At 41.6% G+C, this 27,058-nt stretch overlaps 1 protein-coding gene across 2 annotated transcripts in view; it reads left to right on the top strand.

Moving 5' to 3' along the window:
• ADAM12 (ADAM metallopeptidase domain 12) overlaps positions 1-27,058 on the top strand; it is a 189,079-nt gene that overhangs the window by 125,924 nt on the left and 36,097 nt on the right. For both annotated transcript variants that reach the window (XM_082222835.1, XM_082222836.1), the window contains 3 exons: positions 145-229; positions 6,225-6,373; positions 22,487-22,664. In XM_082222835.1, the coding sequence (XP_082078961.1) occupies positions 145-229; positions 6,225-6,373; positions 22,487-22,664 (412 nt within the window). The remainder of the gene's footprint in view (positions 1-144; positions 230-6,224; positions 6,374-22,486; positions 22,665-27,058) is intronic.

The raw sequence follows: 27,058 nt of genomic DNA, 5'->3' as shown, positions 1-27,058 counted from the left end.
AGGAGATAGCAGCAAAGCCCTTATTATTGGTTTTGGATTATATTTAGTAAAATAAAGAGGTTACCATTGAATGTGGGCTAAGCCTGCCTTCTAAAGTTGAATGTGTTTTATTTAAAAAAACACACCTTTCTTTTCTTCTATCAGTGGAGCTTATTTCCAAGGTACTACCATTGGTATGGCACCAATAATGAGCATGTGTACTGCAGAGCAGTCTGGAGGTATTGTTATGGTAAGTACCAAGTCCATTTCTATTGTTGTTATTTATTGTTGATATTCTTGTTTCAAGAAATTATGAGAATTTATTAAAGAGAAGCCACTACTTAGCCTTGTAATGAAATATCATCATTTAATGTTTTCTTGGTTGTCTCCTTTCAGAGTAGTGATCCGAAACCAGAACAGCCTCACAGAATAAAAAATATAAAATTTGTAATTTATCTTTTTATTTCTATGCTTTGTACGAAAACTCTCCCAAAATTATTTATGAGGCATGCTGCATTTTTGCTATGGGCCAGAGAAAAATAATTATAAGCACTCTTACCTAATTGCTTATTTTTCAATTTACCAGTAATAGCTTTTATTATAAGTCAGATGACAAAACACAACAGGTGGTAGTAACTATAACAAAAGCTTTTGTGTTATTAGCATAGCTCTTTAGAATATGTTAATGTTTTTGTTGCCTTTCCAGCACAGTGTGTGTGTGTTCATTTTAGCTTCTATTAGAACTTGCCACTTTTAATAAGTAAGGTGCATGCATTTCAAGTTGCCTAAAGTTAAAGGTCAGCGGGTGGCGCTGTGGTCTAAACCACTGAGTCTCTTGGGCTTGCCGATCAGAAGATCGGTGGTTCAAATCCCCGCAACTGGGTGAGCTCCCGTTGCTTGGTCCCAGCTCCTGCCAACCTAGCAGTTCGAAAGCATGCCCAAAAAGTGCAAGTACCGTAGATTCTGGCATATTAGGTGACTGGGCGTATAAGACGATGCCCCAAATTGGCAGCTGCCAATTTGGGGGGGTCGTCTTATATGCTTTGGCAGCTTCGCTGGGCAGTGGACGGCGGGCTCCGTGCCGGGAGGAAGCCGCCCAGTGAAGCCGTCTTAGCATTGCTGGGCAGCTTCCTCCCATGCCGAGCGGAGTCTGCTGCCCACTGCAGCCATACCCAGCGTATAAGACGACCCCCAACTTTTTAACCTCTTTTCCAGGGTTAAAAAGTCGTCTTATATGCCGGAATCTACAGTAGATAAATAGGTACGGCTCCGCCGGGAAGGTAAACTGCGTTTCCGTACGCTGCTCTGGTTTCAGTGTTCCGTTGCACCAGAAGCGGCTTAGTCATGCTGGCCACATGACCCGGAAAAACTGTCTGCGGACAAACGCCGGCTCCCTTGGCCTGTAAAGCGAGATGAGCGACACAACCCCAGAGTCATCTGCGACTGGACTTAACTGTCAGGGGTCCTTTACCTTCATCGTGATTAAGTTTTAGAGTGAGGTGTAGCAGTGGTTCTAAAGTGGCCAAGGCTATAGGATACTTATCTGGGCACAAGGCATGCTTATATTTATCTCTCCAGCTAATTCGCACTGGAAACCTATTGTGCGAATGTGCTATGGGCTATTGAGGGCTGTGCATGCATTATCTGTCTCAAATGAAGCAGCTGAAAAATAGAAAAGGGAGAAGTTTAAGTGCACTAAGAAGATATGGACACTGAAAGGGGGGCGGTGAGCAATGGCATAAGTCTGAGTAACAGGGATGGAGGGATATCGGAGGGGTGCTGTTTTTTTAAGAAAACAAACCAGTTTCAACAAGGAGAAATAGCAGAGATGGATACAACACCTTAGCTAACCCATGTTTTCATATTGTAAACTGTCCTGTGACCCTTGGCTGAAGGGCAATATAGTAAGGTAGGTAAATAAGTAAATAAATAAACAACAACAGAGCCTTCCCGAACTCCCTTCTCACTGTTTTAAACTGCCACTTCCCCTGCCCCAATGCTACCCTCTGTTTGTTCAAATGTTTGACAACTAGAAAGAGCTTGGGGGGGGGAGAATAAAATTAGAAACACATCAGTCTCAGATTTCTCCTAGTATCACATATTTTTCTCATCCTCAGGGTAAATGCTTTCAGTTGTTTAATTCAAAATGTGTTCAAGCAATCTCTTTTGCTGTGACATTGCATTTCCTGTGTTGAAGAAATTGCTCTAGATAACTAGTAAAATTTTATTCAAAATGAACCAAATAGTTCTCCCTCTTTACATGGTAATAATGCTGACATGTTAAAGCCCTATCGTTTGCTGCCCTGGTCCATCTGTGGGAGTATGCTTGCTTTTATTTATTGTATAACTGTATTGAATTAATATGTTTACAATACAGAATAAGTGTCTGAAAGCATGAAACATGGTTTGGAGATCAGTTTGCCTTTTCTGGATTAAGAGAAAGCTTAACATTTCATTGTATACAAAAAGAAAATAGTTGTGTACAGATCAAGCATTTCAAATTCTTCTTCCCTCTTTCTCTACCCACCCCCACTGCCAAATTGATCCAAATTACAATACTGGGTTTTTTTCACTGAACTTCTAAAAAAACTATGGTACATATGTAGAGCCAGGATTGATGATATCTCTATTTATTAAATACATTGGTAATTCAGGGCTCATAGGAGTGGAGATGACTCACTCTAGACATTAAAACTCTATTATTTGCAAAACAGTACTATATAGAATGGGACGTGGGTGGCGCTGTGGGTTAAACCACAGGGCCTAGGACTTGCCGATCAGAAGGTTGGCAGTTCGAATCCCCGCGACGGGGTGAGCTCCCGTGGCTCGGTCCCTGCTCCTGCCAACCTAGCAGTTCGAAAGCATGTCAAAGTGCAAGTAGATAAATAGGGAAGGTAAACGGTGTTTCTGTGTGCTGCTCTGGTTCTCCAGAAGCGGCTTAGTCATGCTGGCCACATGACCTGGAAGCGGTACACCGGCTCCCTCGGCCAATAAAGCGAGATGAGCGCTGCAACCCCAGAGTCAGCCACAACTGGACCTTATGGTCAGGGGTCCATTTACTATATAGAAGGATTTAAAAATGTTTAGCTACCACTTTAGTTTTGCACTGCAGTTGTCTGTAATTGCCAAGATTGCATTTTAACATTTTTTAAAAAAATTGGGGGGGGGGAGAAGAACTGGACTCATAACACAATTTTGATAACACAATGCAGAGTTTGTATTTCGTATTGAAAGTGTCATGAAATTGAAACTCATCTTTCAAAGTTTATTTATATGGTATGCCTGAGCTGAAATGAGAAGGGGGATGTCATTCAGTATTCTTCTCCCTGCAAAAGAGAGTTCTCTTCTGGTAATAATTTGGGTCGGTACACAGACAAGGGCAAAAATGTCCATAGTGTGAGACTGGGGGAAAGGAAACAAAGTCCCAAATTGCTGAGGCTGCACCCTGTAATGTTTGGCAGCATTTCTCACCTGGCTTCCCGAAACAGAGACTTGCTGCCATTTACTGAGAGGGAGGGGCAGGGAGCTTAGTGTTACACAGGTGCAGTAGAAGAGCCAATCCAGTGCTCTTGTGCCAGCACCATGCTGAGCTCCCAGCTGTTTTGCCCCTTCACCTCTCCCTCTCAACTACCAGCAGCAATGCATGACATTGAGAAGGCAGGTGAGAACCATTGGCTTGCGAACTGCTACTGGGTGCACTGCAAGGTGCAATAAAATCATCCACACATTGCAGGAATACAAGAAGAATCAGCCAGCTGCCTCTGCAAAACAGGAGCCTGTTCTTATAACAGTAATGGTACTTCACTTGATCTTAGTGATAATGCTACAATAGCCAAATTTTGATTGAATAAATACTGTTATACAGTGGTGCCCCGCAAGACGAATGCCTCGCAAGACGGAAAACCCACTAGACGAAAGGGTTTTCCGGTTTTGAGCTGCTTCGCAAGACGATTTTCCCTATGGGCTTGCTTTGCAAGACGAAAACGTCTTGCGAGTGTTCCGATTTTTTTCCGCTTCCCCCCCTTTTTCTAAGCCGCTAATCCGCTAAGCCTTTAATAGCCGCTAAGCCTTTAATAGCCGCTAAACCGCTAATAGTGCTAATCCGCTAATAGGGTTGCTTCGCAAGACGAAAAAACCGCTAGACGAAGAGACTTGCGGAACAGATTAATTTCGTCTTGCGAGGCACCACTGTAACACATATAATAGGAGGTTAAGGGGTGATATGATAGCCATGTTCAAATATATAAAAGGATGTCATATAGAGGAGGGAGAAAGGTTGTTTTCTGCTGCTCCAGAGAAGCGGACACGGAGCAATGGATCCAAACTACAAGAAAGAAGATTCCACCTAAACATTAGGAAGAACTTCCTGACAGTAAGAGCTGTTCGACAGTGGAATTTGCTGCCAAGGAGTGTGGTGGAGTCTCCTACTTTGGAGGTCTTTAAGCAGAGGCTTGACAACCATATGTCAGGAGTGCTCTGATGGTGTTTCCTGCTTGGCAGGGGGTTGGACTCGATGGCCCTTGTGGTCTATTCCAACTCTATGATTCTATGATTCTATCTTACTCAGTAAATGATCCATGATTTACTGGGATCATGCAGTTTGGGAGAGAAAAATGGTATCCAAGAAGCAACAGAAGGGAGAACAAAGTGACTTATGATCAAAATAAAAAAAAAAAAGCTACAGTTGTGTGTTTTTTCAGGAACACTTAGTGTCTTCCTAAAAAATGAGTGAAATTTTGGAATGATTCTAATGTGTTCAGAAGTACTAAATGACATGCAACTTTTGATAAAGTGCATTCAGATTTCAGAGAGTGATGCCTTTTATGAATTGATTGTACTTTCAATTTTTCATTCACTAGAGAGTTCAATTATTCATACTATTAACAGAAGCCCCTTAAACAGAAAATTGTGAAATCCAAGCCAATAATTTATTAGGAGTTTCATTTTACTTTTTAATTAAGCTTTTAGACAGTTCTAAGCTTTTACTCTCTGTACACATCAGAGTGCTTGAAAGGTTATGAAGAAGAGTGATTTTAGATGAATAAATTCATATGTGCTTTTAGAAAAGGCAGATGAACATAGTAATTCCATTTACTGACTGATAAACAGGAGATCAGCCATTTATATTACATGTTTTATGCATTTTTCTTTTTTAGAGAACTTTTATAAGAAGGTCAGTTTTTCAAAAGGAATAGATGGATGCCACAGAGAACAGTATAGAAAAGTTTTTAAATGTTTGTGCCAGTCAACAAAAATAGCTTTCAGTCAACGAAAATAGTTTCTGCAAGAATATTTCTTGTCCAGAAGAAAAGAAATGAATACCACTATTAATTTTATTGACAACACAGACCTTCTGGGGCTTGCCCTGTAAACTGCATGTCATTTGTACTAATGTTCTGGTAGCGTAGCGAGCACATGTTTCCTACTGTCCATTTTGTAGAATGAGCCATTTTCTGTTGCGTCACTTCCACCTTTCGATAAATTAGTTAGGTTCACAAGTACATTTACACCAGTTCATTTCTCTGCAGTTGTTTAATGACACTTGAACATGTGAAATCACACGGTTGAAAAGCATGGTATGAATATGAAGCTTCTGCCTTAGAAGGCCCATTCAAGCTTTCAAGTCATCACTTGGTCTTGCATTCATCATGTGCATGCATGTGTGAACCAAGCCATGGATGTGTCCATATACCAGCCTCCATCACAGGACAGTAGGGTTGAGATAGGGGTAAGGAGGTAGCTGGACCTCACAAGTCACCGCATGGGTCTTTCCAGACATGTGGCCCAGTTCATACACAAAAGCAGCAGTTTGAGTGGACCTTTTGAAACCCAACTGTGCAGAGAAAGCTCCATATTGTGAGCTATTTGTGTAAAGTAGCTTTCAGCGATGCCAGTGCAATCCTGCTGTGTTAGGGATTTGTATTGCTAGACCTGGCACTTATGAAACTATGTCAGGGGCCTACTGGCACATAAACAACTTTCCCTGTGGCACTGCCTCCAGAGGACTGCATTTTCAAGCAACTTCTCACTGCTGTCTGCATGGAAGAATAAGGCAAATGGGCAGGATCTTGGTGTTGTTGTTTATTTACCGTAATAACAGTGTAATTACTCTTGCCATGCGCCACATCTATAACAATTAATACCTAATTAGCTTGGTCATTTATCACTGTGTAGACTATATTATTTCATCCTTTTTAATAAAATGCTTTACTCTTATCTCTCTCTATTTTTTGTTTTGTTTTAAGGACCATTCCGACAGCCCTCTGGGAGCAGCAGTAACTCTGGCACATGAGTTGGGCCATAATTTTGGGATGAACCATGATACACTGGAAAGGGGTTGCAACTGCAAAGCATCTGCTGACAAAGGAGGCTGCATCATGAACCCTTCAACAGGGTAAGTGAAAGTACTGAACAAGCTTTGTTTGAGAGGGGAAAAGGTAGCTAGAACTTTGGGTGCAATATAACTTTCCCCTCGCTCTCTTCTCCACCCCAAAAACTGTTCTGGAGGGTTGGGGCGGGGAAGACCCAGAACATATTTAGGGAGCTTGTAAGACAAGAGGCTGAGGAATTTCTTTTCCTCAGCCAAAATAGATTGTGCTATTTAGTTGGATACAGTCCTTTGTTTTTATTCCAGGAAGCATTTTAAGCAAAGGTTTGCATCCTGTTTATGCCAATTAGACTTTATCACAGACCCTTCTCCATAATCTGTGACAAACTAGGTTGTTGAGAGGGAAACTTTAATCCCTAGAGGATAGCTTTAATCCCCCCTCTTTGTTATTAAAAGAAAATGTGCAAAGCAATTAACTTGTATTATTGTTGTTGTTTTCCCCTACTAGTATATGAGAAAAAGCAGGGGAGGTCATAAGAAATAAACCATAGCAAATAGGGGAGCAGGTTTGGTGCTTGTTTATCTGTGTTTCCTGCTGCAGAACTGCATTAATACCAAGAGCTTTCAATATAAACTGAAGACAATCTTTGTTTCTGTGATGTCTGATGTGCTTTCTTTCATCTCAATTGGCTGGGGTCTCACTAAAGTTGCCTCAGTCCAAAAATGCAATTGTTACCCAATGCATTCTTCATTCCCAGCCATCTTTCACAGCTGATAGAGTTATGACAAGTGAGATCAATTTAGTATGCAATTTGCTAGGTGGAGGTGCACGGTATCTCAGAAGTAAATGCTATAAAGAACTACTGAAGCATGTTAGTCATGAAAGGAAGGTTTTCTCTTTTCTTTTCTTTTTTTAACTTCAGCCTTTGAAGTTTGAGGATGCCTTCATGCTTTCTGTTCAAAACAAGAGTTTTAGTGATGTGACTAAGGGGTCACCCAGACTTGCGCTTGTGCTGTGCCTAGAAAGTACAGGGCTCAGCAGTTTTCTGCTTGACCCACGCTTTCTAGGCACGGGTCCGATTGCTTTTCCCCTTGCCTTGCTCCTTTCCAAGGGAAAACCTGCTCTTCATCAATAAATAGGAACAAATAGCAATCCAAGGAAAACCCAAATTGCCATTTGTTCTGATGGAGCACTAAAGAGCAGTTTTCCCAAGGGGAGGAAGCAGTGGGACAAGAGGAGGACAAGTATGTACACCTTAGTGTCTTAAAATGCAGTGAGGCCACCCCCCTGCCCCCATTGCATTTCAAGTTGCATTTGCGCTTCTTGTACATACTGGGGGGGCAGGGGTGTCTTCACCCTGTACAAGTGTTATAAATAGATGAGCACATGTTTAATCACCAGTGTATAGACGTATCTGAACGTTCAAATAATACATGATCAAATTCTTTCCCGAATAATAAATATTCAGAAATGACAGGAATGTGCAAGCTAAAGCAGCTTCAGAAATGTATTTCTTCCTCCAGGTCAAGCAAACTCCTAGTGTACATGCAGAACTTTTTAGATCCACAGACATTAGTGACTCTTTTCAATGGGGTTTCTCATTACTCTTGGAATTGCTCATCCAGCTGGTCAAATGGAATATTTCTAACACTGTTTAAATTAGGTTAAACTTTGGGTCTATGGTGTATTTGATGGCATGAAATGTTTCATCCTCTCTTCTCCCTAGGATCCAAGGCATATATCTGTGTATTTGGGATCAGTGCTAGCCCATCTTCTGCTTCATTTCACCTTGGGCTATTGCTTTTCTATCCTATTCATCCAGCTCTTAGCCTTCTCTAGCCATAGATTTTTCAGGGGGTAGAAGCAAACTGCTACAGTCATTTTTGAGGAAGAGGGTATGGACATTGCACTTCTTCTTTTTTTACTTTGTGCCCAATAGATATCTGTAATTCAAATAAGGTGATGAGAAAAACCAGCTTGGATTAAAATTATTCCATTCACCTTAACTTTGAAGTTAAGTCTAACGAAGGAAAATGTTCAAAGGGTTTTTTTATTACTTCAAATGGTGTTTCATTAATTATTGTGATCTCCTTTTCAGTTTTTCAGTTTTAATCATTGAAGAGTCCAGCATTAAAAACTTCTGTTAGAAATGAGTTCTTGGTAGAAGCAGTCTTGGGATCAGTGCTGTATTAAATTCGGTTGGATCTGTCCGTTAATGAGCTTCCTGTAGGTGTACGTTTCAAAAGGAACCAGTAGGACATGTATCACTTTTACCACAAAATGTTTTAAAGGTTTGAGGACATTTAGCAAAGCACACATGATGATGATAAGGCATTATGGCTTAAAGAAGAAAGCAGACAGAGTGATCCTGACATTCAGATTATTTCAGCCTACAAAAATAAATCACAGTACAAGAGAACATTTTCAAGAAAAGAATTGCAACCAAAAATGCTTAATGAAGAGAAATTAGTTTTTGTAAACTGACATCTTTGTAATGGTAGCTTTGTCTTTCATTAAAACAAAATGTTAACTTTGGGGCAATAGCATAGGGCCTAGTGTTGTATGTGGGATCTTAAAGGACCCTGTGCTCCAGGGAGAATGGTATGAAAGTGAGTGCTAGGAAGGAAGGAAGGGGCACACAGAGGACAAGGAAGGTCCAAATAAATATTTTTTTTTTTTTTTGGTCCAGATAGAAAAATAATATTTTAGAAAACACAAAATCAATTGCTATCTGTTTGAAAGGTCTTGTTCTACCTAGATCCCTTTGAGGAATTTATAACGAAGTTCTATCTCCACTCAGGAAAAAGGAAATAAGAAAATAATAATAATATTGGAGGGCAGTCTGCAGAAGTTGCATTGCAGCCCTCTGCTAGTGGTCAGAAGCAAAGGCCAGGTTTAGGGTTTCAACTTTGAATGACGTAGACTGGGATGTGGTCCTTTGGAGTTGGTTAGCAGCAAGAAGGAGAAGGAACGGGCAGAACTCGAAGTGAGCTGGGAATGATGGGCTGGAACAAAGAGGCACAGAGTATGGGAGGCGTTTTGGTATTTTTTGGCCTCCCTTTGAATCCAAGGGAGAAGCCAGAGCCTCATAGGATGTGAATGCTCTGCAACCCCTCCATCTAGGTGCAGGTTGTATATCTGTGTAAATAAAACCATATCAGATGTGGAAAACCCCCCAAACCACTATGTTGACTCATGGCAAGCTAGAATTTGGGAAATGGTATACATGGTGAAATTAACTAACTTTGTCAGAGAAGGCAGATAAAAATGGAGCAAGTTTATTGGAAAAAAATGAGTTTATTTGTTTTGAGATTTGGGACCGGAGGAGGGAGAAGAAAAACGAGAAGCCCAGTTAGACAACGCAATCCCCATTGTGTGCAAGTAGCTGGACATCATTGGGTGCCGCCCAGGCAGTCTTGAGATGTAGCTGAATATTGTGTTACCAGTTTTGTAGCTCTCTTCTCTGGTCTTGTGAGTTTTCCAAAGACGAATCAATTTTGTTACACCCATATTGCACACTTGCTCATTCATGCTAAGCTATAGTGTTACACGTGAATGAGATCAGAGGACAAGGAACATCCTGAGTCAGTATCAATTAATTTAAAAGCGCTGCATCATTTTCGTTAGAAATATTGCCAGTCCAAATTGTTTTTGTCTCTGCTAGCCTCCTTAATGGAATTTGTGTCTTGTTTCTTTTTCCTGTTTTTTTTTGGGGGGGGAAGGGTCATACTTGGACTTCAGTGGAATGTACAGAATCAGACTATACTTCAAAAAGAGTGGAACTAAATCTTAACTAGTTCAATTTGTCTCAATCTTGGCAATTCTGTCTTGTGGCTGCCCCATTTAGGTGAGCCATATTCTTTCCACTTTTTGAAAATACAGCTCTCTATCTCCTTTCCATGAATAAAAAAATTGCACTGCAACTGTCCTTTAGCTGAACTGAAGACACAGCTGGCAAACACAGTTTTCTTTCTGAATATTCACGGAATTCCATTTCTGCTTTACTGTCTCTTTTTTAAAGGGGAAAAAAATCAGGTGTTAACGGTAACACAAGTGCCTGCTAATGATAGCCTGGTATACCAATCACATCCAGATGTCAGTTCCATTATAATTTCCATCCTTTCTTCAGTGGGGTTCCACTGCCCTGCTGCTTTGCAATAAAGAAAGCTTTTTTCACTTTTATCTCATTGAAATGTGTTGCTCTCCCCAGGATGCTAAAAATCCTTCATGCTGAATCAGACAGAGCTAAGTTGCTTGTACTTTGCACTAAAGCCCCAGTGACATTTTTAAGGTTGGACTGTCTTTTTGACCTTGTTCAACAAGCACACTTTTCTTCTAGGAGATTTGATAAATGAGCATTTTAACAAGCCTTGAAAATAAGTGCAGAAAAGTCAGTAGCCCATTACAATCTTAACAGGCCCTCCTGTCCACACAAATCTTTGCTAAACAACTGTGGTGTAAATAATACAGTTTTGTAAGACTTTACCTGGAGCCTATTCATACCTGGCACTAGTGACCAGGTGAGTAGTGTTTAGTAAGTCTGGTTTTTATATAGCATGGAGAAACATCTACCAGAAACAGTTGTAAAGATTTGTATTCTTGTCTCTTACCAGGGAGATTACTAAACAATCATTGAGATCTGTTTTGAGGGTTTTGTGAAATACCGGTAACAGGTTTCCTTGAATTGTGTTCTTGGCCTTTCAGGTTGCATGATGGTATATGTCTTTGCTGCCCTACCCCTAATGAATTTGGAATCGGTGCTCACTCAACACTGCCATGGTGTACATTATTATATAAAGTGTCAGTACATGGTTTAATTGCTAAAATTAAGTTCTCTGGTGATCATATCACTGTGTGCTGCATGTGCCCAGTTCTGTGTTAAATGATTTGTGGCTTGTGGGGAGGATCATGACATTTGTGTCATTTCATTTTTATAATGGATTTGAAACTAGTCCTCTTGCAACCTTTTGACCATTGATAATTAGTTGATGGGCTTGTGAGAGAATATGCCTCCCAGTGGAGCATGATTAATTGCCTTCATCTCAGGGTTTTTTTTTGTGTGTGTGTTTTGTTCTAATTATTGAATTGGTATTTTAATGGAGAATATTAACCATGAGCTGTAAAACACTGGGCAAACTTTGGCTGCAGCTCATGATTTCTCTGGAGAGAGCCAAACCATGAGACTTGGTTTGGATGACACGTAAGCAAAACCGTGGCTTAGCTCAGCAGAACAACCAAAGCAATGACCACCCCTGCAGGATCCTGCACACTTGCTCATTCATGCTAAGCTATAGTGTTACACGTGAATGAGATCAGAGGACATTTAAAACAATGTATTTCCTTTGTCAAATAAATGCCTGAAATGTGGTATTATTGAAAATTTTGCTTCACTGCAGAGTCTTTGGGCCTGTCTACATGATGATCTCCCCCACACACTTCTTCTACACATGGTGAAATCGTGCATGCACGCGTGCGCGCGCACACACACACACAGAGATACCAGGATGATTTAGTCCATTGTTTTCCCATTTTCTTTTGGTTAAAAACTACCAAGAATTGACAGGATGCCATTATTTCAACATTTCATTTTAAATTACTGAAACAACCGTGTTTTAGAGGTCTTTAATTGTTTTTAGGAGAATAAAAAGTTGTGAGTTTAGCGTTAAGCATTAGTGTGTCCAGATCTTGCAAGCATTCTCAGCAGATTCCATTAAAGTACGATGTCTTGGGGTCAAATAAGGCCACAACTTTGATTGATTACAAATGCAGAGGTTTGGCCTAGGCATTGGGTTTAACCAGACCCACAGCCTGCCTGCTGGAAGTATTTCTGGTAGGATCAACACAGAAACACAGGAGTCTTGTGACATACATCAAATAGGAACACCCCCACGGGATCACCGCCAAGGAGTTTCTGAACAACTCCTTCTGGATTCCTTTAACGGGATACCCTTTCCTTCAGAGGGACAGGCAGATGCTACAACCTCCCCTTAGACCAAGACTAAGGCTTACTCAATGCCTAAACTGCCAAAAGTTTTGACGATTGCTATGAGGTAGGCAAAATCACCAGGTGAGAGCCAATTGACCTGGTGCAAAAATTCCTACCTGGTCCCAAATATGGCGGCCAACAATGTCCATAGCAAGGTCAAGCACATAACAAGCCTCATACAAGGGAGGGAGGGAGGGAAATCCTACTGGATATGGAGGCAGGGGCAGGCCAATATATATTCCCCAGGAGTGGACCCAAGTGAAGCCTGCGGACCCAGATGGATCTGCCCCTTGGAATGTCCTGCCCCCAAGCCTGCCTGCAAGAGGTGTCCCTCACTGGATCCTGTCAGGGGAGGCAGCGCTGGCCTGCAACCCTAATGCACCAACTATCGGTAAGCGGACTCCTGGCACCTTTTCCTATTATACAGGATAGAAAAGCATTGTTGTGTCTATGAAAATTGAGAAAAGAGCTCTTTCTAAATACTAGTAAAAATAATTTTAAAGAGCTAGAGAATACCCAACAGGCTGTGTAGACTTGGCACTTCTCTGATAGTCTTTTAATTCCTGCCAGGCAACATCCCTTTTTGGAACAGAGTGGAGGAAAATAGCACAGTAGGAAACTGAATGCAGGCAGTGTGTTTTTAACGGCCATGTCAGCCATTTATCATAATTCACTTATCGCTAGTACTGGATGTTATGTTTTACGCAACCAATTTAAACACAAGCTAATCTAGTTTGGTTTCTTATCTACAATTTCCTCTAACATTGGCAATAACGACAAAGTATGCTACAACTTCTGCTCTTTTTTCCAGTAATGCAACACTACCATGACCTATGTTTCTCTCTCTCTCTCTCTCTCTTTCATATATGGTTTCCTTTTTCCTTGATTCAGCACTGGATTAACATCAAGTCCTAAACAATAAATTGTGAAACCCAGACCCTCTGCTGTCGAGCTAATTGTTATTAATGAGGTAGCAATCTAAAAGGAAACTGAACAGAAGATGAGCCAGAGGCAAATGCAAAATGATTATAGCAACTCTCCTTGACTGCCTAGTTTCCTACAGGAAAAGTAGTTGCGTACAATTCCCACAGAGCTTTGCATGGCAGCTAACTCCTGAATACAGTTAGAATACTGTCAAGGTTGATAAATTGGTTTAGTATTGCTTCACCTTTGCAATGGGAAACGAGGCTCACAATAGACCTCTTGACAAGAAATAACTTTTCCGACTGTACATTTGTCAAAGTGGAAGCAACTCCTAATAATGTTTTACTTGGCAGTTTTGTGACTGTGGAGATATTAAGCTGTGACAGTATGTCCTGCACAAGGCTGTTAAAAGCTGTTACTTCTTCCTGGAAGTATTTCTGAAAACCGTCCAGCTGTTGGTTCTGTCAATACTTTCTGATCAGAATCTTGCATTCTGCATTGTAAATCTGTCCTTCTTATAAAGCTCACAGCTTGAGAAGATAAGCCTCAGTGGTGCGTTCCAGATCCATCTTTTTTTCCTGTAAGGTAAATCTTATGGATTGTAGTATTCCCAAGCCAGCATGGATTCATATCCGCCTAAATGAAGCCAATGGTTGCCAACTTTGTTGGGCCCAGGGGTACATTCAGATTTCTGAGAACGTTGTGGGCACCACTCGCAAAATGGCCACTGCAAGGTATGACCTAATATAAAATGGTTGCCACAAGGAGTGGCTTGGTTTAATTTTAGAATGATCCCTTCTGTGGTACAGGCAAGATGCTGCTGCTGTTGATGTCTCTGTTCTGTGTCTGCACGGTGCTCTCCCACCCATAAACTTGAGAGCAATTCCTTCTGCAGAATAGGCCACAGAAACATAATGATAAAGATCATGTCTTTGCACAGTACTCCTCCCACCCATCCTATCAGCCTGAAAAGAACCCCAGCTGTGAGAGAGGCAGCAGAAACATTATGTCTCTGCCTCTACACCGTGCTCCCCCCACCCCCACTTCTATCAGCAGTTCTGACTGGAGCAGAAAGATGGTGGTGGGGATGGGGATAAGAAGTGTGTTTGTCTCTGTGCTGTGTTCCCCCGCCATCAAGTTGGGAACAATTCTTGCTATGGAGAAGGAAGCAAGAACAAGAAAGGCTGGCATCTTTCTCCCTGTGATTTAAAACAAAGCCCCTTGAGAGGCCAAACAACAATAATAAAATCTTCAAAAATCTTCAAATAAATCTTCAAAAAAGTAACAGCACTCACTCCTTGCCGCAGTCTTTTCCACACATACAAATTGTGAAGCTGACGCTTAGCCTTCCCTCATCTTATGCAACTGGAGTGGAAGTGGTGGGCTCTTCCAACTCAAAAAATTGCTGTGTGCAGGAAGGTGGTTCTAGTTTAATACATTTTAGTCTGGTTGCACTGGCCATCTCGGAGGCCACCAAGGAAGGCATTCGTGGGTGCAGGGTTGGCAACCTCTGTGTTAAGCTATTAATGCCACACATCAGTTCAGTTATTTGTGAAAATGACAGGTAATTGGGCTTGTGAAAATCGGTACAAGCATTGAACATGAACTATAGATGGGAAAGCTATGGGAACATTGTGTTCTATTTTATATGATGCTCTAGGGATTAAAACAATAAACAAAAGAGAGAGTAAAAGTAGATTGGGAGGCTAAGTGCAGAGCCGTCATTCATCATTCAGGTTTTTTTTAAATGCAATCTTTGTTCATAATTCTGGTATTTGATAAACATTCCTGAGACAATTTAATTATTCAGATGTTACAGATATGGCACAGAAGTGAGTTCCCTGTGTACAGCCAAATCTCTAATGCAGCTCACAAAAATGTTCACATGATTGATTGTGTCAGGGGTCATAATTTGATCACGATGAAGAAAAATCTAAATTCCCAGCTTGTTCATGTCTTCAGAATCCTGCCTGGCGCGTGGCACAGGAAATGATCTGAAGTTGGGAAATGGCAGAGGCAGGGAAAGGGTCAAGTACCTCTTTCACTGTCACTAGCAACTTCTCCATTCTATAGGTCAGCATTAGACCACATTTTTTATATGCAAAAGATCCCCATTCAACCCCTGGGATTTCTAGGTAAGGCTGTAAAAGCACCTTATATGAAACTCTGTTGAGCTGGATCATGCTTCCTCAACCTCAGCCCTCCAAATGTTTTTGGCCTACAACTCCCATGATCCTTAGCTAGCAGGACCAGTGGTCAGGGATGATGTGAATTGTAGTCTCAGAACATCTGGAGGGCCAAGGTTAAGGAAGCCTGAGCTAGATGGACCAATGTTCTGACTCCCGGTTAGGCAGCTTTCCATTGGAAAGAAGGGCTATTGGACTAGAGTGGTTTACAGTGGTGCCTTGCAAGACGAAATTAATTCGTTCCGCAAGTTTTTTCTTCTTGCGAGTTTTTCGTCTTGCGAAGCACGGTTTCCCATAGGAATGCATTGAAAATCAATCAATGTGTTCCTATGGAGACCGTCCGGGGACAGAGGGGAAGCGCTGCGGGCCTTCCCCTCTGTCCCCGGACCTGTTTTAAAGCAAGGGAAGGGGCAGCGGGGAGAATCGCTTCTCCCCGTTGCCGCCCCTTGCTTCAAAAGAGGTCCGGGGTGCGGGGGCAAGCTTCGTTTTGCGAAGCAAGCCCATAGGGAAATTCGTCTTGCGAAGCAACTTGAAAACGAAAAAACCTTTCGTCTTGTGAGTTTTTCGTCTCGCGAGGCGTTCGTCTTGCAGGGCACCACTGTATATAAAACCTGATGGAATCGTCAGAGGTATTGAGTTTAGAAGGATCCATTTCATGAAGTTAACTCTAGATCCATTCCATAAGTGTTCTGTGTTACACCTTTTAGAAATCTTTTTTTCTGCTGACAACTTTCATGAATAGATACTCCACTAAAATGACATAACAACAGTTGCAGATAAATCCATCCTAGGTTTTGTAACTTTTTGAAATTCCCAATGTATTTGGCACAAATAAAACTTTTCCATCATAACTGCTGCTCCTTTGTTTTTTTAAATAAATTAGTACAGTCCTGAAATATTATCTACTTATTTTTAAGAAATAAGCACTTTAATGTCACCTAATTTTAACTACTGATGGAATGGGGTTTGTTATGCTTTTAATTCTGAAGCAAGGGTCTGTGTATGCCAGAACAATACTCTTATGTTAATTTCCCCTAAAAAGCCAGACTGACAGGACACATCAATCATGCAAAAGTCTGTGAGATCCAGGGCAGGCACTCCCTCCATCATCCATGAAAGAGTGGTCTGCTGAAAAATTCCCCCATGTTTTTTCAACCGTTCTTGATTGAATAATGAGAAAATAAATTGCATTAAAAGTTACCAAAGGGGAGAGAAATTTTTTGATGAAATTATCATGGGTTGGATGCAGGCTTTGGTTGCACTTCCTTTATTTTTGAGGTGGCTAAGGGGTGTTTGTGGGTGTCCTTTCATTCTGTAAATCATCTATGCTGTGGACTACACTCTGCAGCCTTCTTTGGTGTCTACCCTTCAATTAAAGCCCAGGAGGAAGACATAATGAAGCCACAGCTCTTCTCATGAGGCTTTTTTTTGAGATCAGGAAGTGTGGGCAACAAGGAATGCTGGTAGAGTGCTGGAGAAATGCTTACTTGAAAGGAAATCACACACAGAATTCTCAGACACTGTCAGGGAACTGACATCAGAGCAGAGGGGGGAGGCGAGGCTCCCGGACTCTGCAGGAGAGGGGACGAGTAAGGGAAGAGAGAGAACGTCATCTGGGGAAGGAAGTCCAGGTGACACCAGGAAGAAGGGAGAGGCAGAGAGCATCTCGGAGGTGAGGCTCCGAGACTCTTCCAGTGAAGTCAGTGAGGAGGGTGGAGGACCACCACTAGGCACGCCCTCTCTGCACAGAAGGCTTCCGCGCAGAGAGGCGAGGTGAAGGGTGTCCGTTAAGGAGTTCTTATGCTGGAGGAAATTTAGGAGACGCCCACTCACGGATTCTGCTAGCGACTGAGCAGCAGCAGCAAGGCTGCTCAGCCAGGGAAAGACACAACCGCCCCTTAAGCAGTTTGGAACAGCTAGAGGTTTACACACAATCAACCCCAATTCCCCATGACAGACACCTTGAAACTATAAGGTAAGCTATAAACCCCCATCACTGAAATTGTCAACTGTCCTTGAGAATGAGGCAAAAAAAACCCAACAAAAAACAACCACCCCCCAAAACCCAGAAGCCCCTTTCATAGAGAGAGAAACTTATTTGTGAAATTGGGAGACAGATTTTAGCACAGTACTTCCATGAAATTCCTATGTTGCCTTCCCAAGAAATAGCATTCTTGCATGAATAAAGAGTTAACAATGTAGAAATTTACTCTGACAATGAATCCCACTCAAAAAAACCAGAGAGGTATGAATCCTGGAACTGCAGAGAAAAGTGCAATTATAACATTATAGCAATGTTCTGAAAGGGCACCCATACATGTTTTCCTTGTGAGATTTACTGGTGAATATTTTGGTGCCTTGACTAACTGATGGTAACCGAAGCAATACACAGTTTGTGGAAGTCCTGTTTGGAACGTATTCATCTTCATTATTGTTGGTTTCTTTTTTAATGCTACACAATCGGCAAGGGGCCCAGTGGCGGCCAACAAACAGGCTGCCAACATGTATGGCTGAGCGTCTGTGTTCTTGTCCTGGCTGCTGTTTTTGTAAAGAGCTGCCAGGATTCCGATGGAGCAGCAACAGCTCTTTGTGTAGGGAAAGCTAGCTCTGATTGGCTCTGTCACGGCTGGCTGCCAGTTTCAAATCAGCCAATAATAATAGCAATCTCATTTTCCATATTTTATTATATTTATTTGTTATTTCCCTCTCTACCCCCATCCATAGGGCTGGAAACCCTTTATCAGACAGACCGTGGAGACTGGCTTTTGCATTCCTAACGCTTCCCCCAGGTGAGGGGGAGCAGCTTTAGTAGATATAACAGATGGGTCTTGTTCTTGACTTTCCCCCTTCTATTGGCCTATTGTGCAAAAGCAAAGTCACTTTATTTTTATTTTTCCAGAGACTCAGTATACATACCTGATCCTATACTGTTCAGATGGACTCTGGATTCTTCCTCTGGGCTCAGCAAGTGAGGGTAACTTTGCCGAAAAGCTCCCTTCTGCCTGAAACCCATATCATCCTGCTAGTGTCTTAAATTTCTACTACTTAAGTCTTGCCTAGATGCTGAATATAGGGTTTTGTTAAGAGTCAAAAGCAGTGTGGGTGTGCCTTGCCCAGTAGCAGATATCTGTTTCTTCCTGTCTTACAAGAATAATGTAATAAACTCTCTATCCTTCCCCCTTATCTTCAATATGGGCATATGGAGCTCCTTTATTACCTCATTTCCCTTTTGTTATACTGTTGCAGAAATGTGCACTATATAAAAGGAGTCCTTAAAACTTAATTAATATGTATGGTTCCATAAAAAAAAAAGCTCCTTAAGCTAAAATTTTAGTGCATCTCAGATGCTTTATAGAATAAAGTCGCCCCATCCTACTTTATAGAATAATTCATTCGTATACTCTTGGCTTCAGATTTCACATGCTCATCTCCTGTTTATTGTGAGGTTATTTATTTCAAAACAAAATGTTTTGAGTGGATCTGTGCTTTCTTTGGTAACTAGTGAATATGGCACTGATGTCAGCTGAGGAAATCAGTGTCAAGGACAGGAAAGGCCAGAATTTGAATGGCTCTGTTGCTTCAAAATAGGAAACAGCTTGAGTTCTTTTAAGGTGAAGAGAATTCGCATTAGTTAGCAGTGACACTCTGTGGTCACCAGTATAGGCTAAAGGACCTATTGCCCCATTGATGGTCACATGAAACTTTTATAAGCAGGAGTGAGCGAATCTGTGTGCACTTGAAGAGAAATGGGTGGTGATAAATGTTTAATGTTTATTGTGGAAACACTCGCTGGTTCCTATATTTTTTCTGATTTAGTGATTACCAACAATATTTCTGTTGTTCATTTGGTTTCTGTTTCACATACCTATCAAACCAGTATTTGCACACTGGAATACGTTTATAATGTCAAGAGTGGCCTTTGTCATCCTAAACACCTGTTTGGATGAAAATCAATGAATTTAAATTTGACGCTTTAAATTATATGCACACACATACACTTTTTTTTTTAATACAACAACAACTAAGTTTCGGCTCTAAAAAGTTTCACTTTTTGAGATTAACCTGGTTTTAAATTGAATTTGTACAAAAATGTTGTTGTGGCTTTTGAAGCAATTTTTGTACTGCTTAATATGTAAAGTATGAATATATAAAAATGATAAAGTCTATATTGAAAGTCTCTTTAGATGGAATCATTCCTAATGTTGACTTCAATGTCAAAGAGTGAACTATGGGACCCACTCCTAAATTCATAATAAATTTCACAAGAAAACAATTATTTTCTATTTATTACTGTGGGCTCCTTACTAGACCCAGAAACTAGCAAATCAACTAGAAACTAGCAAATCATCACAGGAATTAAGATTCCTGGTGATGCATTTTTGTAGTTCGCCTAGGATCATCCAGTAACTCCATATAAATGTACTTGCAGTCCAGTTTATGGCTTATGAGAGCCAGTGTGGTGTAGTGGTTAAGAGCAGTAGACTCGTAATCTGGTGAACCGGGTTTGCGTCCCTGCTCCTCCACATGCAGCTGCTGGGTGACCTTGGGCCAGTCACACTTCTCTGAAGTCTCTCAGCCTCAGTCACCTCACAGAGTGTTTGTTGTGGGGGAGGAAGGGAAAGAAGATTGTTAGCTGCTTTGAGACTCCTTTGTGTAGTCATAAAGTGGGATATCAAATCCAAACTCCTCCTTCTCCTCCTCCTCCTCCTCCTCCTCCTCTTCTTCTTCTTCTTCTTCTTCCAACTACCTGAGCTCTTCCATGTGTTGAGAACTGGGGTTCCCTCCCCCATATTTCTGACTCTCGCCAACCAAAAGCATGGCCAAGTCACTTTCCATCTTGTAGAGAAATGCTATTTTGTCCAGTACTACCTACTATGCTTTGCTTATGAAAGATTTTTTGACATTTGTTACAATCCCATGCATATTTATTCAGAAGTAAATTTCAGTTTGTTTACTTGGAACTTCTTTCTAAATAAGTGCATATAATTGCAGGCTTAGCCTTCAAGTATCAAATCGTCCCTCATTTGGATGTGCACTACCTCTTCCACACTCCATCTTAAAACTTACATAATGCCTAATATTTATTTATTTAAGCAGGGGTTGGAGGGCCATCTGTCATGGATGCTTTAGCTGAGATTCCTGCATTGCAGGGGGTTGGACTAGATGACCCTTGGGGTCTCTTCCAACTCTACAGTTCTAAGATTTGTATATATTTATAGCCACCTTTCCTCCAAGGAGCTCAAGGTGGCATATATTGTTCTCTTCATCCCCGTTCTATCTTAACAAAAGCCCTGTGAAGTAAGTTAAGCTGAGAGACTGTGATGTGCCCAAGGTTACTCAATGAACTTCATGGCTGGGATGAGATTTGAACTCTAGTCTCCCAGGTCCTAGTCCAACACACTCTAAACAGTACACCATTCTACCAGCCAATATTTTTTCCCCTTCCCACTTCTCTCCCTACATTGTAAAATTAAATCATACTGTAACGTATCATTCATGAGATCCAAATTACGTATCTGTGTTGCTTTGGAAATGCTTTAATATCTACTACCACTTAGGACTGCAGGTGATTCTTTTTCTTTAGCTAAAATATACCCTTAATTGCTTGGCAACTCTTGAGCACTGAATTCCTCCCTGTCTGTAATATAATAAATAACTATTGATTCATTAAACTTTTTGATTTAGCAACATGGGAATTCTCTTCACTATCTTATTTCCCTCTTTAAGACTGCATCCTGTTCTTAATACTATATGATTGATGGAAAACTGTGGCGGACAGCAGAGCCAGACCAGAGTCTGGTGATGCTGTCCCCCTGAAATTCCCCCATAGTGCTGGAGCCTCTCTCTGATGAGCTACAGTCAGCTGGCCACAGAGGGGGCAGGAACAGCACTTTTTTGGGGGAAGAGAATAAAAGGAGCAGTTTCTGAGTTGGAGAGAGTTAGATAGGGCTGGATTTAAGATGAGAGATAGGGATGGATTTGAGAAGAGGGCTAGGATTTGATTTGAGATGTTAGACAGGTGTCAGGTTGGGGAGTAGGGAGAACTGGTTCTGACTCTGGTCTGGCTCTGCCATCCATCACAAAAAACATTTAGGGAACAAAGCCCAGTCATTATCGATCTGGCTGGCTCCCTACACAGCCGTAGCGTGGAATTGTTGCCTGAATGCAGAGAGGAAGTCAATGGGTTCCAGAGTCTAGGGAAATAAGACAGTTTGTCTTTTATTTGCCAGATGGTTGTGATCCACACCTAATATAATTGCAGGGAATCGCAGTGTGCACTTTGGCATCCTGTACAATGTCTGTGGCATGATGTCCTTGCAAACATCCTGATGCAGCTGGCATTGAGCTGAATGACTCTCAAAAGTTTTGATCTCACTCACAATTAACAAAGTGGCAAGCTTCCAGTGGGACTGCGGAGAATATTTGCAGAAACAAAAAGATAGCATTACAAGACATCACAACATCAGTGTATACTAAAATACTTGGGGTGCTTTTCAAATGTCAAATATATAGGCATAGGAGCAACAATCAGCAGCCAAACCTGTCCAAGCATTTGGATTGGACTCTCTCTTCCTCTTAGGGTGCTGATGCCACATTCTCTATAGACCTCCACTCCCCTTCATTCTGCCTCTCTCCCATTGAATCTAATTTTTCATTCCCTCCATGCCCCATAACATCCCACACTGTAAAACCTACCCTCGGGTTTGTGGGACTTGAAAATATTGTAGCAAGGGGTATATATTTATGAGCAGTTTTGGACTGGGAGTATTTAAGGAAGCTCTGGCACTCATTATGTTTAATCTGTTTATGTTTATTATCATAATGGCTATCAGTATAATGAGTGCTGTTTGAGAAATACTAGCATTAGCTGCCGTAACTATGTGTGCACTATACCAGCCTCTGGCACAATGACATTTGATTCCCTTCTGTTCATTTCTTGGGACACATTACGATGATGCCGTAGAATTTGCTAGGAGTGTTGTGTTACGGAACATCTTCTCTCCGAATTCAAACCCATAATTCTTTGATAACGGTATTTTTTTTCTTCTGTCTCCCCTGTTCCTACCCCTTCTTCCCCCCAGCTACCCATTTCCTATGATGTTTAGCAGCTGCAGCAAGAAAGACCTGGAAAGCAGCTTGGAGAAAGGAGTGGGGATGTGCCTATTCAACCTGCCTGAAGTTAAGGAATCTTTTGGTGGCCCAAAGTGTGGGAATGGCTATGTAGAAGAAGGAGAGGAGTGTGACTGCGGGGAACCTGAGGTAGGACTGTCTGTCGTGACTGCTTCAAAAGGAGACTCAAAATTTCAATTTAGAATATCAAGTCATATCAGTCCTTAGGCACCACTATTCTCCGGTCTCGGTATTCCTTGAAAGCTTGTCTAAATACAAAAGCCATGCAGTGTTTTTGCAAAGTCTGCAGGCTGGTATTCTGGTACTCTTCCTCAACCAAGAAGAGCCTGTTGTATGTTGTGCCCAGCGTGCTGAAATATACTCAGAGTCGAGTGTGAGTTTAATGCACTTTATTCAGCTCATAGTAGCAATGAATGAAACTTTCCCCAAACTGTCTAGCTATATGTACATTATTTACACAATGGGCCCCGCGTGATTGGCTAATTCCAGGCTGTTCCTGTAGGCCAATCAGGTTGCGGATTCACCTCCTTCAGGAGCCTGATTGCCTGCTCCTGCAGGCCAATCAGGTCGCTGATTCACTTCCACCTGGAGGTGGATTGGGTGGCTCCTGCGGGCCAATCAGACTGCTGCATTCTGGGTTCTATTGTTCTAGGATTCAGCTCAGTACATAACACATGCACAGTGAAAAGGCTTGGAAAGGGAAAGCCCTTCTGCCAACATCCCTTCTTCCTTTTCCATGGCTGCCCAAGACAAGGAAAGTGACTGCTCCTCTGACTTCATTCTGCCAGGGAAGACACCTACCCTTCCTTCATTTAGATGTTGGTATTAAAAGTTGATACTGTATTTCTCTCCCAGATTATCATAACTAAATATACCAGAGAATTATGGATTTGTCTTCTCCTGTAAGCATAGAGTTATATGCATAATAGACTGAAAGACATTGAAATAGCAAGAAATTGCATAGCTTTCCCATACAGTTTATTGAATTGATCAAGCCATAAGGATTTCCTGACAGCATACTCATTCTTCTGGGTAGCAAAGCATGAGAAGTAGGTTTATCTGCTTGTTTAAAGTCAATAGAGTGTCTGTAGCTTTCACATTCATTCTAGCCCAGTTATCTTTCACGTTTTCACTTCTCAGTGTTACCGATACCTTTTAAAGTAAAAACCACTTAATAATGCCATGAAACAGTTTGAACTGTGGCTTCTTCCTTTGTTTTGTTAAATTCCTTGGAAAACGGTGGCTCAGTTGTGATTGGTTTTAGTCCCAGTCTTCCACTATAATCTGTGTTACCAGCATATCCAGTACATTAGTTAGTTTTGCATTAGCTATGTAATTTAAATTGGATCAGCACATCAATGCCACTCTAATCTTTGAGTGCATCATGTTGTTCTGTGTGTAACTCTACATGAAGCTTGCATACAAAGCTGTTTTTTATTAGCCAGTGCAGAGGTTGAGGACTTTTCTTCTATGAGGGTTTGTGACCCATGGGAAAAAGTCAGTCAGGAGGTAAAAAAACAATGTTGGGCAGAGTCAGAGCCAAAGGTGAAGAGAACCAGAATACATTTAACATGTCACCTGCAAGAGAATTCTGCAATGCAAATCTTATGCGAGGAAGATTTGTTAACTAGTGAAATGTCAAAGGCTAAATATAACCACCTCACCACATATTAGAGCTGCAATAGTGAATTATTGGTTCGCCTCTCTAGCCATGAGATATCTTTATTCAGTTTGCATTTTTCTGGCTTTCCCACTCCTCCTCATATTCTGATCTTCCCATCTCTCTGCCTAGATAAGAGACCCTGTCTGCCTGTGGGGTAGCTGTACTTGGTGTCCAGTTCACAGCCACCATAGGTGGAACAGAAGGATGAGGAAGGGGGGCAGAAAAGCTTGCTCTGTACGGCCTCTCACTCACCCTTCAGGTCTTGCTGATACTGTCTTTCAATTGATTGCATTTTCTCACTTGTTTCAGAGGGGGGCTTCTTTATTTCTTCTCTGTTCTCCTTGGCTCAGTGCTGCATCATTCATACCTCCATCATGATGTTAAGGCTTAGGTGAGAAGAAGACAGGCTACAGTATAGGCCAGGCGGTAGGGGGAGCCATCAGAGTGGTTTGATGCCATATGTCAGATGGAATTTGGTCATGGGTCACATCTACCCCCAGCGGTATACCTAGAGTCCCTTGTGCCTTTGACAAGGACCTGTATCAGTGCCCCCCCACCAAGAAAAAAAATCACTTTACTGCAATAGCTGCATTAGAAATTACTACATTTTTCATGACCCTAGTACTCAAAACCTTGGCAAGCCTTGTAAACTGGAGTACAGGGTAGGTTCTCAAGTATTTTGGGGTGTGATTTATTTATTTTTAAAAGGCAAATTTTCCAGTGGGTGTCAGTCCAAAATACTTACAAAGTAATGCTCCCTCTGCATGTGCCCCAATCAATATATTGGGCATGTTGTTGATATACATACAAGGTTAGGCAAGGCTTGTAAAGGCCGACTCAGAAAGAAGTTCCATGGAGTTCAATAGGGTTTACTCTCAGGTTCAGTGGATAGGATCGCTGCCTAAATGCACAAACATACTCAGGCATAAGTCCCACTCAGTTAATGGGGGTTTTACTTCCTAGTAAATGGGATTAGCATTGCCACCAGTCAATCTCCAGTGGTGACTTTTGCAGGGCAGGCAGGCCTGGGTCCCTAACAAGGGCCAGTTTCACCAACCCCTACCCCAAATTCTTTTGAAATGAAATAATATTCAAACACTCTAGAAGACACAATAAGGTGAATCGGGGTTAATCTGAAAGATTAACCCGGATTCACCTTATTGATTCCAGGGTATGATGACAGTTGGTGAACTTTAAGTGTTAAAATCACATTTCTACAAGAACAATGAGAGCTTTTGCATTCATATCTTCCTTGTAAGCTCCTTAGAAAGATTTTGCAGTTGCTTCTGAAGGTCTTTTTTGGCCAGGTTGCCTGATACATTTTAGTTTGAGGTATGCTCATTGAATAGGATCTTTTGAGGGTGAGATAAGCTAATTTTCCTGCATCTACGTAAATAAGAGATGAGACAAATTCTACCATCGCTGCCAGAATCCAGCCAGAACCACACTTTACAATGGAAGTAGAAGCACTTTCTGACTGGATCAAATATATAGCTTTCCAGTGGAAGTATAGGGAGCCTGTCCCTGCAAAGGAGAGCAAGTGTGCCTTACCTACCCCTCCATCTCACATGCATATTCTCTTTTCGCATCTCCCTCATGTACTTGCTTTCACTTGGAAAAAAATTAATCACATATACCCTCTGCCTTGAGCCCAGCCAAGGGACTGTGGCAGATTTATTTACCGGTATGTAGTACATTTCTATCCCACTGTTCCCCACGAGGGAACACAAGGAAGCACACATGTGATCCCTAGGCAGTGTCCCATCCAGGCGCAAACCTGCTCCACTTCAGCAAGGTTCTTGACTATGTGCCTGCAGGTTATGTTCTGGGAAACCGATTCCCATCGGCCAGACAGTTGAGATGCAGGCATGGTGGCGGCGGTGGAGTTTTAAAATGAGTATTTTTAATACTACTTGTAAAACCCTTGGAGATTTTATTACAGTCAAGAAGTATATATATTTCGTTAAATTAAATAAAAATAAAATATTTCAGAGTTTCGGTGGAGCAGAATGGCTTTTGTTCTACTTTCTGCCAAATCTCACTAGATTGAAATTTGAATTTAATGTGAATCGATTACCATTCTCTATGACCTTGAAATGTAAGCTTTCCATTTATCAAGGCTAAACTGACCCATTCTATTTGACCAAGGACTACAAATAAGGACTTAGTAAGACAAAATCCAAGAAAATGAAATTATGCCCCTCCCCAAAAAGGGTTACATATAGAAAGGGGGGAAAGCTACCAGCAAACCTCGTTTTGTTACGCTTCACTTTATTGCACTTAGCAGATATTGCTCCTTATGTGAATGTGGGTGCAGCTGCAGGCAGCCCCACCGCTTACAGGGGAAGGAAGCCCATCACTCCCACCCCTCTTTTGGCCACGGGAGTGAAGCTGGCCAGGGCTGGAGCTGGGTTTCCCCGCTCCCACCTCTGCAGCCGGGGGGGGGGGGGCTTGGCTTAATAGAACACACAATAGTGTAAACATAACTTTTATATGCACTGGTAAACCAAAAGAATTGTGTGACTCACTTTATTGCAATATCCGCTTTATCGCGGTGGTCTGGAACCGATCCCACAATATCTCCAAGGTATGCCTGTATTTGGCTCAGAAGTTCCATGCGGGAATGGATCTATGCTTTGTATATGAAACTCAAAGCAGCTTGGCAATGTATACGTAAAATTTATAAATAATGATAAAGATTAAGGCTGGGGATAACTAAATAGGCAGCACTTCTAAGGGACGAGTGAAGGTTACAGTGAATAACAAACTCAAGTGTGTGATACTCTGGTGAGAAAGGCTAATCTGCTTTCAAGTTGCATTAACAGAAGCATCATTTCCTAGACTCATGAAACAATAGTAC

The sequence above is a fragment of the Podarcis vaucheri genome, assembly GCF_965113315.1.
Source record: "Podarcis vaucheri genome assembly, chromosome: 5".
NCBI classification, from domain to species: domain Eukaryota; kingdom Metazoa; phylum Chordata; class Lepidosauria; order Squamata; family Lacertidae; genus Podarcis; species Podarcis vaucheri.
This window is presented reverse-complemented; position numbering and strand designations above follow the sequence as displayed.